The sequence below is a fragment of the Siphateles boraxobius genome, unplaced genomic scaffold, assembly GCF_051911475.1.
Source record: "Siphateles boraxobius isolate OS27281-9 unplaced genomic scaffold, OSU_SipBor_1 41, whole genome shotgun sequence".
NCBI classification, from domain to species: domain Eukaryota; kingdom Metazoa; phylum Chordata; class Actinopteri; order Cypriniformes; family Leuciscidae; genus Siphateles; species Siphateles boraxobius.
Genome location: NW_027509042.1, coordinates 97,501 through 115,000, shown reverse-complemented (window position 1 = coordinate 115,000; position 17,500 = coordinate 97,501). Strand labels below are relative to the sequence as shown.

Below are 17,500 nucleotides of genomic sequence, written 5' to 3'. Positions count from 1 at the left end.
TATAAATAATTTTTTATTTCTTTTAAAGCTTAAAAGAAATAAAAAATTATATATATTTTAAAAAAAAAAATTTCTATTATATTCAATGGGGGGAAAACTGGGGGGAAATGGGTCATATTTATTGCATAAATATTAATTATAAATCATAAAACTCTCAAAACACCAAAAAAGAAAAGAAAAAATATTATAAAAAACAAGTAAAAATAAAAAATTATGATTTTCTTTTAATAAATATGAATCCCACCCCTCCGGCCCATTTGGACCCGAAGGTCCTGAGTGTGACTCTGAACTGAAGGACCCCAGAGGGTAAGGGTTAATGCCCGACGAGGTGTCCACTGTCAGGTATCAATGGACGACGGCGAGGCGTGGATGACGGGGAGTCACTTGCCAAATAACACATTTTTAAAACATTAGTTTATATTTTAATTAGTTTTACAATCGAAATCTGAAGTTTTTACAAACAATAATTTGGATTCCCTGGTTACGCCTGACGGTTTATTTAGCAACCGGAGATATTTATAGTCCGCTCAGCGGTGTTATCTCCTTGTGTCATTTCTCCGTTTAAATTAAAATTTTTCTTTCTTCAGCAACATCCCAGTCATCAAAGTTGTCAAATTCTCCAAAAAGGTTAAAAGAAATAACGAAATCGCTCATTGTTGTATTAGTAGGCTATGTATAACGGCTAGCTGCTAGCAGTAACTAGATGTTTGTTTTGATGCAATAAATTGTAAACGGATACATTGACTGCCTGTTGCTATGGTTACTCACAGCTGATGTAGCCAGCACATTTATTTATTAATTTCGATCGGTTAACAGTCAGTTTCACCAGTACTCCTTTACTAGGTGTCCTCTATCACTTTTTAATGGACACCCTGCAGCCAATCAGAATCAAGTGTTCACCCAGACCATGGTATAACATTAGTTAACTACCTTAGTTAACATGAACTAAGAATGAACAATACTTCTACAGCATTTATTAATTAATTTATTAAATTGGTTAATATTGATTTCAACATTTACTAATACATTATTAAAATCAAAGGTTGTATTTGTTAATATTAATTAATGCTCTGTGAACTAACAATGATCAGCTCTATTTTTATTAACTAATATCAACAAAGATTAATAAATACAGTAACAAATGTATTGCTCATTGTTGGTTAATACATTAACTAATGAACATTATTGTAGAGTGTTACCAAACAAACGAATAAATAAAGTTTGCACAAAAGTATAAGACTCGAAGTCATCCGCGGGTTTAGCCGTGAGTGTCCTTTATTCACTGTGTGTGTGTGTGTGTGTGTGTGTGTGTGTGTGTGTGTGTGTGTGTGTGTGTGTGTGTGTGTGTGTGTGTGTGTGTGTGCTTCAGATCAGGTGTTCGGCTGTGGACTGGAGCTTCTGTGTGAGCGGGAGAAATGCACCGTTCCACAGTTCGTGAAGAAATGCACCGAAGCGGTGGAGAGGAGAGGTGATCTCCTACTTTACTCTGCCATGTTTTGAATAATATAAATGTATACAGTGTTGGTAATTAACGACGTAAAAATACTTCGTTACTTTACTTAAGTATTTTTTTCGGGGATCTGTACTTTACTTGAGTAAATTTTATTTGCATCTACTTTTACTCGTACTCCACTACAATATTAAAGACAAACTTTACTTTTTACTCCGTTACATTTCCCCATGCCCGCTCCAAGTATTTATTACACTGGCTTTCCAAACCAATGAAAAACTTGGTTTTATTTTGAAAAAAAGAACGCGCGAGCTCTTTGCAAGCATACACTCTCATAGCAGTCAGTTCGCCATTGTGGAAGATGACCGCAGAAACAGGTGAAGGTGCAGCTCTGCCCAGCAATGATCCCGAGATTCCCGCTTACACTGTATCTTGCACATCTTTTGTTTGATGCAGCTGATGTTATGGAACATGTTTGTTGCAGAGCTGCCAACTCTCACTCATTCAGTGTGAGACTCACGCAATTGACACTTTCCACACGCTCTCACGACACACATCCATTTTCTCAACCATTTTCAACCGCGGAAAGAGGTCAATAAAACAGCTGGAGACTGGAGAACAATGTCACATAACGTTACATTTACCTCAGGGAAAAAAAACAAACATTTAATAACCATAGCACGTTAGTTGGCTAGAATTTTTTTTATTTTTTAATATATTTAATATTAGTATAAATTAGTATTTTGCTAAATATATGCACTATATATTTAATATATTTTTACTTATAAGCTATCATTAAAATATTATAAAGTTGTTATTATAATAAAAATCACATGTATTTTTAACATGTAATAATACCAGCTGACAGGGCTCTCTGTAGCCTATGTTTACAGAATTAGGTGAGATTTTCTTAATTTAAAAATTAACATGCATCTACTGTACCAAATATTTATGAAAATGAATCTATATTGAATCAAGATCGGAATCAAACCACAATAATTGAATTGAAATTGTAAAATTTGTATCAAAGAATGGCCTACCAGTCATTGCACCATAATATGCTGTCACTAAACTTAATGAAATTGTTTAGAATTGATGCAAGGTGCTTCTTTGTCTCTCATGATTGCAAATCTAACAAATTCTTAATTGCAGTATCTAATAATTTGTTAAATTAAAACATTGCATATCACTCCCAAAACAAGTGATCTGTTTAATTATTGATATTTACAGTTTGAATATTTACTTTTTACTTTCGGTACTTCAGTACGTTTTAAATCGGATACTTTTGTACTTTTACTCAAGTGATGTTTGAATGGAGGACTTTCTACTTTTACTGGAGTCATTTTTTATTTAGGTATATATACTTTTACTCAGTATAATTTTTGAGTACTTTTACCAACCCTGAATGTATATGTGTGTGGCAGGTTAAAGAGATGTGTTTTTAGTCTAGATTTAAACTGACTGGACTCTCTCACGCACTCGATGCAATGCAGTGCCGGCGCGACGCGAGTGTGTTCTGCTAGTTTCAGCCCGACGCAGTTTTCATTTTCACGTCCTGCGTCACGTTGTTTAAATAGCAAGCATGGTTCGAATTACGTGGGACCCAGTGGGAGCTGAGCTCCCATAGAGAGAGAATGAGCTCGTATGAAAGCAGTAAAATCCTACACCTGTGGGGGCTCTAAAAATCATCAGCACCATCATTTTAAATGACAAATAAACAGGGTTGAAGAGTAACGGAATACATGTAACGGCGTTATGTAATCAGGATACAAAAATCCAGTAACTGTAATTCGTTACAGTAACGTCAAACAACGTGGTAATCAGATTATAGTTACTTTTTGAAAAAAGGAGGGATACTTTCAGGATTACAATGGTTTAATTTAAAACAAAAACAAATCTGTATTTTGGCATAATAACATTATATTAACCCTTTCACACGTAAGTTTAAAATATTCTAACTGACCCCCCAGCGTGAGTTTTTCAAGGCGACCATTATTTAGAACTTGTCACTTTAATGTTTCCATGGTGACGCGTCATTGCTTGTCACGTGGCACAGCAAAACTACAACACAGCGCTGAATGAATGAGGATCTGCTTTTATGTAATTTTTCCTTTTTTATTAAAAATATACACAAATGTATTAGGTATAGCATGAAACACTGATATTCCGATTGTCAAATATGTGCAAGTGGATGTGTTTTGTTGTTTAAACACCTTTATAACGATCGCGTTAGTTGAGCTGTATGCGCGATGGGCGGCGCCATGTTAGTTTGTTTCACAGTTCAGAGAATCGGATCTGTTGGATTTACAACACGTCAATTCCTCCACTTCTCACGAAATACATGAAAGTAAGTGGCCGGTGAACTGGGAGAAGAATAGGATAAAATGTAAAGCTACTTACACAATGTGTATCTGATATGAATAAAAGTGTTGTCTTATTACAATGGAAAGGAAGAAGAATTATTGCCGCTTCCATAGACATCAGTGTGTTTTTTACAAACTCAAAATCATTGTTTTGCTAGTAATTATGTGTATTTAAGTGTCTGAAGCCTAAAATAAACATTATGTGGTTGAAAACACTCAATAGTTGTGATATATGACAGCACTGAGTGGGTCCTTCTCTGGCTCAGCGCCAGTCAACGCGCGAAAGCACGTTTGAATTTAGCAGTTGATCACGTGATGCACTGACTGTTCTAATCACACCGGTGTGATCGTACGCTCCAGGGACCAGCCAAGACTGATCACACCGGTGTGATCGTACGTGTGAAAGGGTTAAGCGTTGCTTGATTAATGAGTCACGACACGAGTCACGTGTGCCACCCACTGGTGCATGCGCAAAATAACAGCTCTCTACAACAATCTCCTCAGACACAGATTGAATCACTCCTGCTAGAAACGATGCTGCCCACGGGTAAAAATGCTTTAATTTCTTGGAAATTAGGAGAGTAGCTTTTTTAGTACCTTATGTCCTTTCATAATCTCTTCTCAGTCGCACTTAACTCGATGTTCGCTGCTAGGTAACGTAGGGGAACTCCCACTGCAAACGGCCCAAGTTCAGTCAGGCAAATTAAGAAAGATCACGGATTTAGTGAACATGTAGGCCTAGGCCTATTTTAAAATAAACTAAAATGTAGATTGTGTAGAATTTTTAAATGTTGTGTTTTTATTATTTCCTTGTAATCTACATGTTAGTTAAAAATAAAGAAAAATAATCTGTAATATGTACTGTAGCCACTAGATGTCCGTGAAGCCCTTTAAATAATTATATATTCTCTATTTTCCTGTTGAAGAAACATTTCCATTGTCAAAAAATTCTTTATTATATTTGCTTGAAAAAAATGAATTTGTATTCTCTATTTTCCTGTTGACGAAACATTTCCATTTTATTTTTTCCTTGTACATGTCAAGTTAAAAATAAAACAAAATAATCTGTAACACCATACTGTAGCCACTAAATGTCTGTATAGTCCTTTACATAAATAATTATTCAGGGCTGTGAAATTCTTAATAAATAAAAGTTTTAAAAAAAAATATATATATATGTCCTTGAGGTAATCCAAAAGTAATCAGTTACATTACTTTCATATTGTGGTAATTGGATTACGTTACTGAATACTTTTTTTCTGAAGTAATTTGTAACTGTAATGGAATACATTTTTAAAGTAACCCTCCCAAGCCTGCAGATAAAGCACTTTTTCCTTCAATAATACGGGTATTTTTTTTAACCCTTTCGCACGTACGTTCATAGCGGTGTGATAAGAACAGTCAGTGCATCACGTGATCAACTGCTAAATTCAAAAGTGCTTTCGCGCGTTGACTGGCGCTGAGCCAGAGACAGATGCGCTCAATATATTACGACTATTCAGTGTTTTTAACCAGATAATGTTTATTTTAGGTTTCAGACATTTAAATACACAAAAGTAGCTACTAGCAAAAAAATGATTTGGGGGGACGCTAGGTAGGCCCCCACCAATATTTTAGCGAACTCCTTTCAGGGTTTTCCTGCATGGAATTACGAGGCAGCTTCAACAAAACTCGGCCTGTGGCCATTAAGTTTGCCGATAGTCCTGCGCGGGTCGGGCGAGACGAATAATAAAAAAAATTAGCCTACATTCAAATTAATCGATAATGTGTTGATTTTAATAAAGACACGGACCTCTTATCATGGTAAAACAAAATGAGCGTCACTCTTTTACTTTCGTTTTCAACAACGTAATTCTCTTTAGAGAAAATCAATCAAGGAAAACATATCAGGGCATTTACTACAGTTGTAATTTTCCAATGTAAATTATTTAATTTGATTGGTAACAGCCGACTGTCTTATTATTCTGATTTAATGTATTGATCAAATTAAGGAATATTTTAAAAGAAAGATGGAGCATAGGCTACGTAAAATTAGAGGGGAAAATGGCCTATTTTAAAGGTAAAAAATGTATTCTGATAAGAGTGTTTGCCAACAGTGATGTAATGAAACATTGACAATTTAACTTTGAAGGGAGTAAAAAGCCTCTGTTTAGGATATTAAGGATATGTAATTTTGGCCAAAGAATAATTCTTAATTTAAATAAATGTTAATTTTAAATCAGCCTACTTCAGTGTGATATTTTACCATGTTATCATGCTTAACATTGAGAATTTGAAAAATTGTAATGATGATCAGATGCAGATCTAAATCAAAGAATATCATTATGTTTGGGCGGTTGGATTATTTTTAACAGCGGATTCGGGTGACTCAATGCACCAGATTGATGAATTTATCTTTAAAATGTACAAAATGTTCTTCCTGGGGGGGCATGCCCCCCGACCCCCCTACAGGTAACGAACTACACCCAAATATTCTCTACTCCTGTATTAATAAACGGACGTTGAACTCAAAATAATAAAGTGCAGTATTTAGCTATTTATTTATCACATAAATGATATACCCACGATATAATGATATACCCACGAGTAACCTGCTCGTGGGTTACTTTTATTTCTTTTTTTAAAGAGACCCCCACAAAGATGAAATCAGAATTCGAACCCTGATAGCAAGCATTAGCGCTGATGTGTGTGTCCATGAGCGGCTGGTCTGAGAACGAGTGTGTGTTCAGGAGCATTGATGCTGTTTTGAGGAACTGAAATAGACCGACTGACACCGGCTCTAAACTCAATCACGCATGATTTATTTATTATTTAAAAAGCGTGTTTGTAATATGAGCCTATATCCGAGTCCACAACCAAGTGTATGTAGAAAAAGTGTGTTTTAAGTTCACAGTTTGACACGGCAATATTCTATTAAAAAATAGTCAATTTAGATTTCATGGTGGCTTTAAACTGTTTTTCTTTTCCAGGCCTGGAATATGTAAATAAATTAAATCTTAAAAGTCATGAACTTGACTATAATGATGAATATGCATTTTTATAGTCGTGCTGAACTCTAATTTGTGTGGAGTAAAACATGATTGTGAGTCATAATGATGCTCGATGCGTGAGTGAATCTTTATTGTGAATCAGAATGAAGCGTCTCAGATTGGTCAGCATGATTCATTTGCAAATTATTCTGAATCTAAATTATTTTATTTTTTTGTCCTTATCCACTAATCTTGTCTCTGTTTTGCAGTCGTGTTTCTGTAGGACTGCTGTTCTATTCCTGGAAATAACGTACGTGTGTGTGTGTGTGTGTGTGTGTGTGTGTGTGTGTGTGTGTGCGCGTGTGCGCGCGTGTGTGCGTGTGTGTTTATTCAGGCTTGGAGACTGATGGGATTTACAGAGTCAGTGGGAATCTTGCCGTCATTCAGAAACTGCGCTTTTCTGTCAATCATGGTGAGAGTCAATATCACATCAATATAATAACCATAAGTGTCATGATTCGGTTCTGTTATTCATTGCAATTAAATGCGACGTTAAATCAAAACTTAATGCATGTCCTGGTCTTTCTCTGAATGATTCACGGAAATGATTATACTATCAATATTTGGGACACATCTAAATGCATTTAAAAACCCAGTTTTGTGAGATAATTTCTATAGGTAACTTATAGTTATAATATAATTTTCTAGTAAAACACATATAGTAAAAATTACAAAATGCTGAGTTCGAAAAATTCAAGAGATGCTAATTTTAAAACCCAGTTTTGTGAGATTACTATTTTTATAATCTAGCAATAAACACTAAATAAGCATCAAAATTAAATTATTTATTAAATGAAGAAAAAATGCAAGAGGTGCTGTTAATTTGGGATCAAATTGTTGGTTTATAGTTATTCATAAATGTACAATAGAACAATGAATTTCTTACAATAACTTTGTTAATAGGTTTGAACACTGGAATGTATACTATGTAAAAAAAAAAAATCGATTTATTTTGTAGAAAAAGCCCAAATGATGTCACTTCCTTAGTGTTACAATTTTAAGGAGTGTACCTTTTTTTTGTAACCGGGAGAAATGGAAATGTCCGTTAGTCTTCAGTTGAGAATGAATTGATTTATTCATCAGATGTTGAGCAGATATGATCACGTATGACATCATCACACAGGTGTCAGCTGGTAAAGAGTGTGTGTATGATGTCACGTGTGTAACTCCTGTCCGTTCTTCCAGAGCGAGCAGTGACCACAGACGGACGCTATCTCTTCCCTGAGGATTTAGTGCAAGGTTTGTCTCCTGTAAACAGGAACACTTCAATCCTGTCAATCATGAAGATCTGGCTATTCTGACGCTCGCTTCCTCTTTCTGACTCGAGTCTCCTGACGCTTTCTGCCTCTCGCTCGATGTTTCAGCGCAACAATTCAGAAAGCGTTAATACTGTGTGTGACACGTCGGGTTAAAGTTAAATTTTATTGCCATTTGCACAGGTACAGTGAACACACCCATGCTAAAGTTGACTAAAAAGAGGAATAAAAAATCATCTTTTCGAAATTGATCTTAATGCCTTCATTTAAAAAATGAGGAAAAATCCAACCTTTAAGGACACCAAATTTCTTTGTGAATGAATAATGTTTCGTAAATAAATAAATATTCTTCCTTAAAATACAGGGTGCGTAAGTCAGGACACCCCTATGTTAAATTCCCATAGAGACAGCAGATTTTTATTTTTAAAGGCCAGTTATTTCATGGATCCGGGATAATATGCATCCTGATAAAGTTCCCTTGGCCTTTGGAATTAAAATATCCCACATCATCACATTCCCTTCTCCATATCTAGAGATCGGCATGGTGTTATTTCAGTTAGGCTAATAACTGGTATGATTTCCTTTGAGAGACGATCTTATGGAAAGTGCCCATCTTTTTTTTCTGAAATCACAGGCTTCCTCATGTATCCCAGTTTTCCAGGTTCTTCCGAGGAAACAAACAGTAGTTAAGCGGGTGAATTTATTTGAAAGCGTTCATTGCATGCAGCTTTGATTTAAAACCTTCTTCTGTGCAAAACTCCTTTTCATCTCACAGATAAAATTGCACTGAACCTGCAAAATTCATTGCAGAATTGAGATGCATTATGATTTGCTTCATCACCTTCTCTTTTCTTTGGTTTCTTTGTTCCTCGCCACTGTCGGCTTTTTCGCCATTGGCTTTTGGCTTGCTTAGTTGGGGATTTCATTTTATATTTAACAAACAATTATTACAACATTATTTTCCTATTATCTCTGCTATATCTCTATCTCTAAAGCTGCTTTGAAACAATCTGTATTGTAAAAAGCGCTATATAAATCAAGGTGACTTGACTTCTTCTTCTGCAGCCCATCCTTGTGTGTGTGTGTGTGTGTGTGTGTGTGTGTGTGTGTGTGTGTGTGTGTGTGTGTGTGTGTGTGTGTGTGTGTGTGTGTGTGTGTGTGTGTGTGTGTGTGTGTGAGATTCAGCATTTAACACTCACTCCGTCATCTTTCCTCCAGAGCGTCTGGATCTGGACGACCCGCAGTGGGACGACATCCACGTCATCACCGGCGCACTCAAGCTGTTCTTCCGAGAGCTTCCCGAGCCGCTCATCCCGTACGGATTCTTTCACGACATCGTCGAAGCCGTCAGTAAGTGACAACGAGAAGCCAGAGAAGAAGCATAGTTAAAGGGATAGTTCACACAAAATGAAAATTAGCCCATGATTTACTCTCCCTGAAGTCATCCTAGATGTATATGACATTCTTCTCTCAGACGAACACAATCAGTTATATTAAAAAATGTCCTGGCCCTTCCAAGTTTTATAATGGGAGTCAATGGCGGTTTCAGTTTTGAAGTCCATAAAAGTGCATCTATCCATCATAAAAGTGCATCTATCATTATAAAAGTGCATCTATCCTTCATAAAAGTGCATCTATCCATCATAAAAGTGCATCTATCCATCATAAAAGTGCATATATCCTTCATAAAAGTGCATCTATCCTTCATAAAAGTGCATCTATCCATCATAAAAGTGCATCTATCCATCATAAAAGTGCATCTATCCTTCATAAAATTGCATCTATCCTTTATAAAAGTGCATCTATCCATCATAAAAGTGCATCTATCCATTATAAAAGTGCATCTGTCCATCATAAAATTGCATCTATCCATCATAAAAGTGCATCTATCCATTATAAAAGTGCATCTGTCTATCATAAAAGTGCATCTATCCTTCATAAAAGTGCATCTATCCTTCATAAAAGTGCATCTATCCATCATAAAAGTGCATCTGTCCATCATAAAAGTGCATCTATCCATCATAAAAGTGCATCTATCCTTCATAAAAGTGCATCTATCCTTCATAAAAGTGCATCTGTCCATCATAAAAGTGCATCTATCCTTCATAAAAGTGCATCTGTCCATCATAAAAGTGCATCTGTCCATCATAAAAGTGCATCTATCCATCATAAAAGTGCATCTATCCTTCATAAAAGTGCATCTATCCTTCATAAAAGTGCATCTGTCCATCATAAAAGTGCATCTATCCTTCATAAAAGTGCATCTGTCCATCATAAAAGTGCATCTGTCCATCATAAAAGTGCATCTATCCTTCATAAAAGTGCATCTATCCATCATAAAAGTGCATCTATCCTTCATAAAATTGCATCTGTCCATCATAAAAGTGCATCTATCCTTCATAAATGTGCATCTATCCTTCATAAAAGTGCATCTATCCTTCATAAAAGTGCATCTGTCCATCATAAAAGTGCATCTGTCCATCATAAAAGTGCATCTGTCCATCATAAAAGTGCATCTATCCATCATAAAAGTGCATCTATCTTTCATAAAAGTGCATCTGTCCATCATAAAAGTGCATCTATCCTTCATAAATGTGCATCTATCCTTCATAAAAGTGCATCTATCCTTCATAAAAGTGCATCTATCCATCATAAAAGTGCATCTATCCTTCATAAAAGTGCATCTATCCTTCATAAAAGTGCATCTATCCTTCATAAAAGTGCATCTATCCATCATAAAAGTGCATCTATCCATTATAAAAGTGCATCTGTCCATCATAAAAGTGCATCTGTCCATCATAAAAGTGAATCTATCCATCATAAAAGTGCATCTATCCTTCATAAAAGTGCATCTATCCTTCATAAAAGTGCATCTGTCCATCATAAAAGTGCATCTGTCCATCATAAAAGTGAATCTATCCATCATAAAAGTGCATCTGTCCATCATAAAAGTGCATCTGTCCATCATAAAAGTGCATCTGTCCATCATAAAAGTGCATCTATCCTTCATAAGTGCATCTATCCATCATAAAAGTGCATCTATCCATCATAAAAGTGCATCTATCCATCATAAAAGTGCATCTATCCTTCATAAAAGTGCATCTGTCCATCATAAAAGTGCATCTATCCTTCATAAAAGTGCATCTATCCATCATAAAAGTGCATCTGTCCATCATAAAAGTGCATCTGTCCATCATAAAAGTGCATCTATCCATCATAAAAGTGCATCTGTCCATCATAAAAGTGCATCTATCCATCATAAAAGTGCATCTGTCCATCATAAAAGTGCATCTGTCCATCATAAAAGTGCATCTGTCCATCATAAAAGTGCATCTATCCATCATAAAAGTGCATCTGTCCATCATAAAAGTTCATCTATCCTTCATAAAAGTGCATCTGTCCTTCATAAAAGTGCATCTATCCTTCATAAAAGTGCATCTATCCTTCATAAAAGTGCATCTATCCTTCATAAAAGTGCATCTGTCCATCATAAAAGTGCATCTGTCCATCATAAAAGTGCATCTGTCCATCATAAAAGTGCATCTATCCATCATAAAAGTGCATCTGTCCATCATAAAAGTGCATCTGTCCATCATAAAAGTGAATCTATCCATCATAAAAGTGCATCTGTCCATCATAAAAGTGCATCTGTCCATCATAAAAGTGCATCTGTCCATCATAAAAGTGAATCTATCCATCATAAAAGTGCATCTATCCTTCATAAGTGCATCTGTCCATCATAAAAGTGAATCTATCCATCATAAAAGTGCATCTATCCATCATAAAAGTGCATCTATCCATCATAAAAGTGCATCTATCCATCATAGAGTGCATCTGTCCATCATAAAAGTGCATCTGTCCATCATAAAAGTGAATCTATCCATCATAAAAGTGCATCTATCCTTCATAAGTGCATCTGTCCATCATACAAGTGCATCTATCCATCATAAAAGTGCATCTATCCATCATAAAAGTGCATCTGTCCATCATACAAGTGCATCTATCCATCATAAAAGTGCATCTGTCCTTCATAAGTGCATCTGTCCATCATAAAAGTGCATCTATCCATCATAAAAGTGCATCTATCCATCATAAAAGTGCATCTGTCCATCATAAAAGTGAATCTATCCATCATAAAAGTGCATCTATCCTTCATAAGTGCATCTGTCCATCATAAAAGTGCATCTATCCATCATAAAAGTGCATGTATCCATCATAAAAGTGCATCTGTCCATCATAAAAGTGCATCTATCCATCATAAAAGTGCATCTGTCCATCATAAAAGTGCATCTGTCCATCATAAAAGTGCATCTATCCTTCATAAAAGTGCATCTGTCCATCATAAAAGTGCATCTATCCTTCATAAAAGTGCATCTGTCCATCATAAAAGTGCATCTGTCCATCATAAAAGTGAATCTATCCATCATAAAAGTGCATCTATCCTTCATAAGTGCATCTGTCCATCATAAAAGTGCATCTATCCATCATAAAAGTGCATCTATCCATCATAAAAGTGCATCTGTCCATCATAAAAGTGAATCTATCCATCATAAAAGTGCATCTATCCTTCATAAGTGCATCTGTCCATCATAAAAGTGCATCTATCCATCATAAAAGTGCATCTATCCATCATAAAAGTGCATCTATCCTTCATAAAAGTGCATCTGTCCATCATAAAAGTGCATCTATCCATCATAAAAGTGCATCTGTCCATCATAAAAGTGCATCTGTCCATCATAAAAGTGCATCTCTCCATCATAAAAGTGCATCTATCCATCATAAAAGTGCATCTGTCCATCATAAAAGTGCATCTATCCATCATAAAAGTGCATCTATCCATCATAAAAGTGCATCTGTCCATCATAAAAGTGCATCTGTCCATCATAAAAGTGCATCTATCCTTCATAAAAGTGGATCTATCCTTCATAAAAGTGCATCTATCCTTCATAAAAGTGGATCTATCCTTCATAAAAGTGCATCTATCCTTCATAAAAGTGCATCTATCCTTCATAAAAGAGCATCTATCCTTCATAAAAGAGCATCTATCCTTCATAAAAGTGCATCTATCCATCATAAAAGTGCATCTATCCATCATAAAAGTGCATCTGTCCATCATAAAAGTGTATCTGTCCATCATAAAAGTGCATCTATCCATCATAAAAGTGCATCTATCCATCATAAAAGTGCATCTGTCCATCATAAAAGTGCATCTATCCATCATAAAAGATCATCTATCCATCATAGAGTGCATCTATCCATCATAAAAGTGCATCTATCCATCATAAAAGTGCATCTATCCATCATAAAGTGCATCTATCCATCATAGAGTGCATCTGTCCATCATAAAGTGCATCTATCCATCATAAAAGTGCATCTATCCATCATAAAAGTGCATCTATCCATCATAAAAGATCATTTATCCATCATAGAGTGCATCTATCCATCATAAAAGTGCATCTATCCATCATAAAAGTGCATCTATCCATCATAAAGTGCATCTATCCATCATAGAGTGCATCTGTCCATCATAAAGTGCATCTATCCATCATAAAAGTGCATCTATCCATCATAAAAGTGCATCTGTCCATCATAAGAGTCCATCTGTCCATCATAAAAGTGCATCTATCCATCATAAAAGTGCATCTATCCGTCATAAAAGTGCATCTATCCATCATAAAAGTGCATCTATCCATCATAGAGTGCATCTATCCATCATAAAAGTGCATCTATCCATCATAAAAGTGCATCTGTCCATCATAAAAGTGCATCTATCCATCATAAAAGTGCATCTATCCGTCATAAAAGTGCATCTATCCATCATAAAAGTGCATCTGTCCATCATAAAAGTGCATCTATCCATCATAAAAGTGCATCTATCCATCATAAAAGTGCATCTGTCCATCATAAAAGTGCATCTGTCCATCATAAAAGTGCATCTATCCATCATAAAAGTGCATCTGTCCATCATAAAAGTGCATCTATCCATCATAAAAGTGCATCTATTCTTCATAAAAGTGCATCTATCCATCATAAAAGTGCATCTGTCCATCATAAAAGTGCATCTGTCCATCATAAAAGTGCATCTGTCCATCATAAAAGTGCATCTGTCCATCATAAAAGTGCATCTGTCCATCATAAAAGTGCATCTGTCCATCATAAAAGTGCATCTATCCATCATAAAAGTGCATCTGTCCATCATAGGAGGAGTAGTGTACGATTAGACGCCTCTCGCGGTACTAACACACAGCGCTGGGCAACCGCGTTCATTACGTTGTGTGTCAGTTCAAGTGTTTTTCTTTCGCTGTGAGTCGATGCGTACGGCCGTCTGCCGGAAGCTAGTTATTTTAGTTGAAAGTTTTAAATATGGATTTTTTTTTTTTTTTTTTCGAACGCATCGCTTCACTTCAGAAGGCCTTTATTAACCCGCCAGAGACGCGTGTCGAGGACTTTTATCATGAATAGATGCACTTTTATGGACTTCCAAAGACATAGTCATTCACGGCCATTATAAAGCTTGGAAGATCCAGGACATTTTTTAATATAACCGATTGTGTTCGTCTGAGAGAAGAATGCCATATACATCTAGGATGACTTCAGGGTGAGTAAATCATGGGCTAATTTTCATTTTTTGGTGAACTATGCCTTAAAATGATTCATTATAAATGACCGTTTATTTCTGTGTCCTGTAGAAATACCCGATTACCTGGAAAAGGTGGAGCGACTGAAGTTTCTGGTCATCAACATGCCTCCACCAAACCACGACACCTTGAGTCACATGATCCGACACCTGAAACGGTACCAGCACACATTCTCTACACTTCTCTCCATGCTTGAAGTCTGTGTTTAAATCAGGTGATCTTTAGTGGCTGCATAGGCAAAAATACACAACATTAATTCAGATTAGTGCTGGTCAACGATTAATCACATCCAAAATAATGTGTATGTACTGTGTAAAATGATTTTGTATATATAAATACATATGCATGCATATATATAAGAAATATTTTAATGTATATACTATATATATATATATATATATATATATATACACATATCATGTATTTCAATAATTCAACCTCATTAAAAGGTTAAATTAATATATTTAGTATATAGAACTATATACATATGCATGATTATACTTTTCAGAGGGCCGACATTTCTGGATTTAAAATCCTTTTTTTATTATTATTTCAGGTAATATTCTAATTTTCTGAGATTTTGAATTTGGGGTTTTCATAAGCTGTAATCCATAATCATCAAAATTATAATTTTTCAAGTTTCACCTGTACAAGTAATACCACATGAGCAAAAGTGCCGTTTTCCTGAATATCGTTAGGCACGTTTGCAAATGTCATATTTATTTTATACAACAGTTCAATCAACAATAAGTTAATAGGTGACATACATTTTAGACACAATATTGTTTTTCCTATACTTTGCCAATGAAAATTGTGTCAGCCATTGAGCAACACGGTTTTGTTACTAAATGAATCCGTGTTTTTTAACGAATCGTTTTAATGACTCACTCAGTCACTTCGACTTTGTCCCTGAATGAATCAGTCGTTTTGAACGAATTGTTTGAATGATTCAATGACTCACTTGTTGAGACCGTGATTTGCCGCCACCTACTAACGGTTTTAGTATCATGTCATTTTATCTGAGGGACAACCATTGAATGCTGTTTTTGTTTTCTGTCTGATTGTAACAATACTGTTCAAAACATTAGCGCATAAACATTATATATACATCGTTAATAGAATGTGTTTTTTAAATGTTACTACTTGTTTCAGAATGTTCAAAAGTAACATTCCCATAATGTTTGAAGATTGATACAATGGAATGTTTGCATAACCAAGAAAAATCAGTTAAAAAACATTCAGTTTTTTTAACTTAAAGTTAAACTTGTAATGAGCAACTCGTGATTAGATTACACTTTTAATGAAAATACTTGCTTGTTTTGTTTGCCATATGATTGCTGTCCTCTGCGTTCAGTTTTAATTAGTTTCAAAGCAGTGAATCATTTGTAAAGCAACAGATTAATTTGATTTAAATGTTCAGCCATCACTCACTATTCACAACCACAAAATACTTTTAGTCTTAACTGTACATCTCTATTCACGTTTATGTGCTTTACGCTTCGATTCATTCATAATGACACTCACCTTGAAATCAATTTCACCCATAATCACCCTCTGATTGGATTATGCAAGCTCCGCCCACTTGTCCTGAACCAATGAGAACGCTTCGATTCATTCATAGTGACACTCACTTTGAAATCAAATTCTCACCCATAATCGCGCTCTGGTTGGATTATGCAAGCTCCGCCCACTTGTCCTGCACCAATGAGAACATACACTCATTGATCTCAGCTGATCAGGCATTTTCTCTTCTCTGTTTTCCTGTCTTTCTTCCCTTTGGTTTATGTTGATAAATACTTCCCTCTGTGATCTCACATCTCTTCTGGGTTTATATATTGAGTAGTTATATTGGAAGACTGCAGGAAGTGTTGTGATTGAGACACTAGAGGGCGCCATGTGTCTTCATTACAAACAGACTGATGAGACGGAGAAATATACAAGACTCATAACAATTAAAGCAATGTAAGTCATTTATAATAAGCCTGAATTGAGTCTACGCCATAATAAATACAGAAAATATAACATGCAGGGAAATTACACTCTAAATAATAAGTGTTTTAAATGTTACTAGTTTCAGAGAACATCAAATGTAGAGAACCTTTAAATTCAAAGCTCACAAAGAAGTTTATAGCATCACTGATCCGAAGAACCTCCAATGAAACGACAGACTTAATCTGACTGGTTATTGATAAGAAGAAACGGAGCTTTAAAATCTGTTGTTTCTCCAATTAAAAGAAAATCAAGGCTGAGAAGTTTCTCCAAAGAAACACGTTTTAGAAGTGATCTCATAACTGTGCTTCCAAAGTCTGTGATCAAAAGTATGAACGTCTCATCATATTGTGGAGCATATGGTATGCAAATATTGCTGTTAAATGTAGATTTATTTTTTATTATATATATATATACAGGTGAAACTCGAAAAATTTGAATATCGTGCAAAAGTTATAATTTTGATGATTATGGATTACAGCTTATGAAAACCCCAAATTCAAAATCTCAGAAAATTGTAATATTACATGAAATCAATTAAAAAAAAGAATTGTAAATACAGAAATGTCGGCCCTCTGAAAAGTATAATCATGCATATGTATAAAGTTATATATACTAAATATATTAGTTTCACCTTTTAATTTGAATTACTGAAATACATGATTTTATACATTTATGCATCAAGCATATGCGACTTACAGAAGCAATTCATCACAGAGCAAACAATGTTCATAACATACGACGCCAGGTTTATCAGACAACTAGAACGCACGGA

The 17,500-nt window shown here is 35.3% G+C and overlaps 1 protein-coding gene across 6 annotated transcripts in view; it reads left to right on the top strand.

Annotated features, from left to right (window-relative positions):
• Positions 1 to 17,500, top strand: part of LOC143706079 (rho GTPase-activating protein 15-like) — a 79,380-nt gene that overhangs the window by 57,702 nt on the left and 4,178 nt on the right. For 4 of the 6 annotated variants that reach the window (XM_077197632.1, XM_077197631.1, XM_077197629.1 and 1 more), the window contains 5 exons: positions 1,370 to 1,468; positions 7,177 to 7,254; positions 8,028 to 8,081; positions 9,317 to 9,448; positions 14,788 to 14,893. In XM_077197632.1, the coding sequence (XP_077053747.1) occupies positions 1,370 to 1,468; positions 7,177 to 7,254; positions 8,028 to 8,081; positions 9,317 to 9,448; positions 14,788 to 14,893 (469 nt within the window). The remainder of the gene's footprint in view (positions 1 to 1,369; positions 1,469 to 7,176; positions 7,255 to 8,027; positions 8,082 to 9,316; positions 9,449 to 14,787; positions 14,894 to 17,500) is intronic. The other 2 variants (XM_077197628.1, XM_077197630.1) reach the window with 1 other exon arrangement.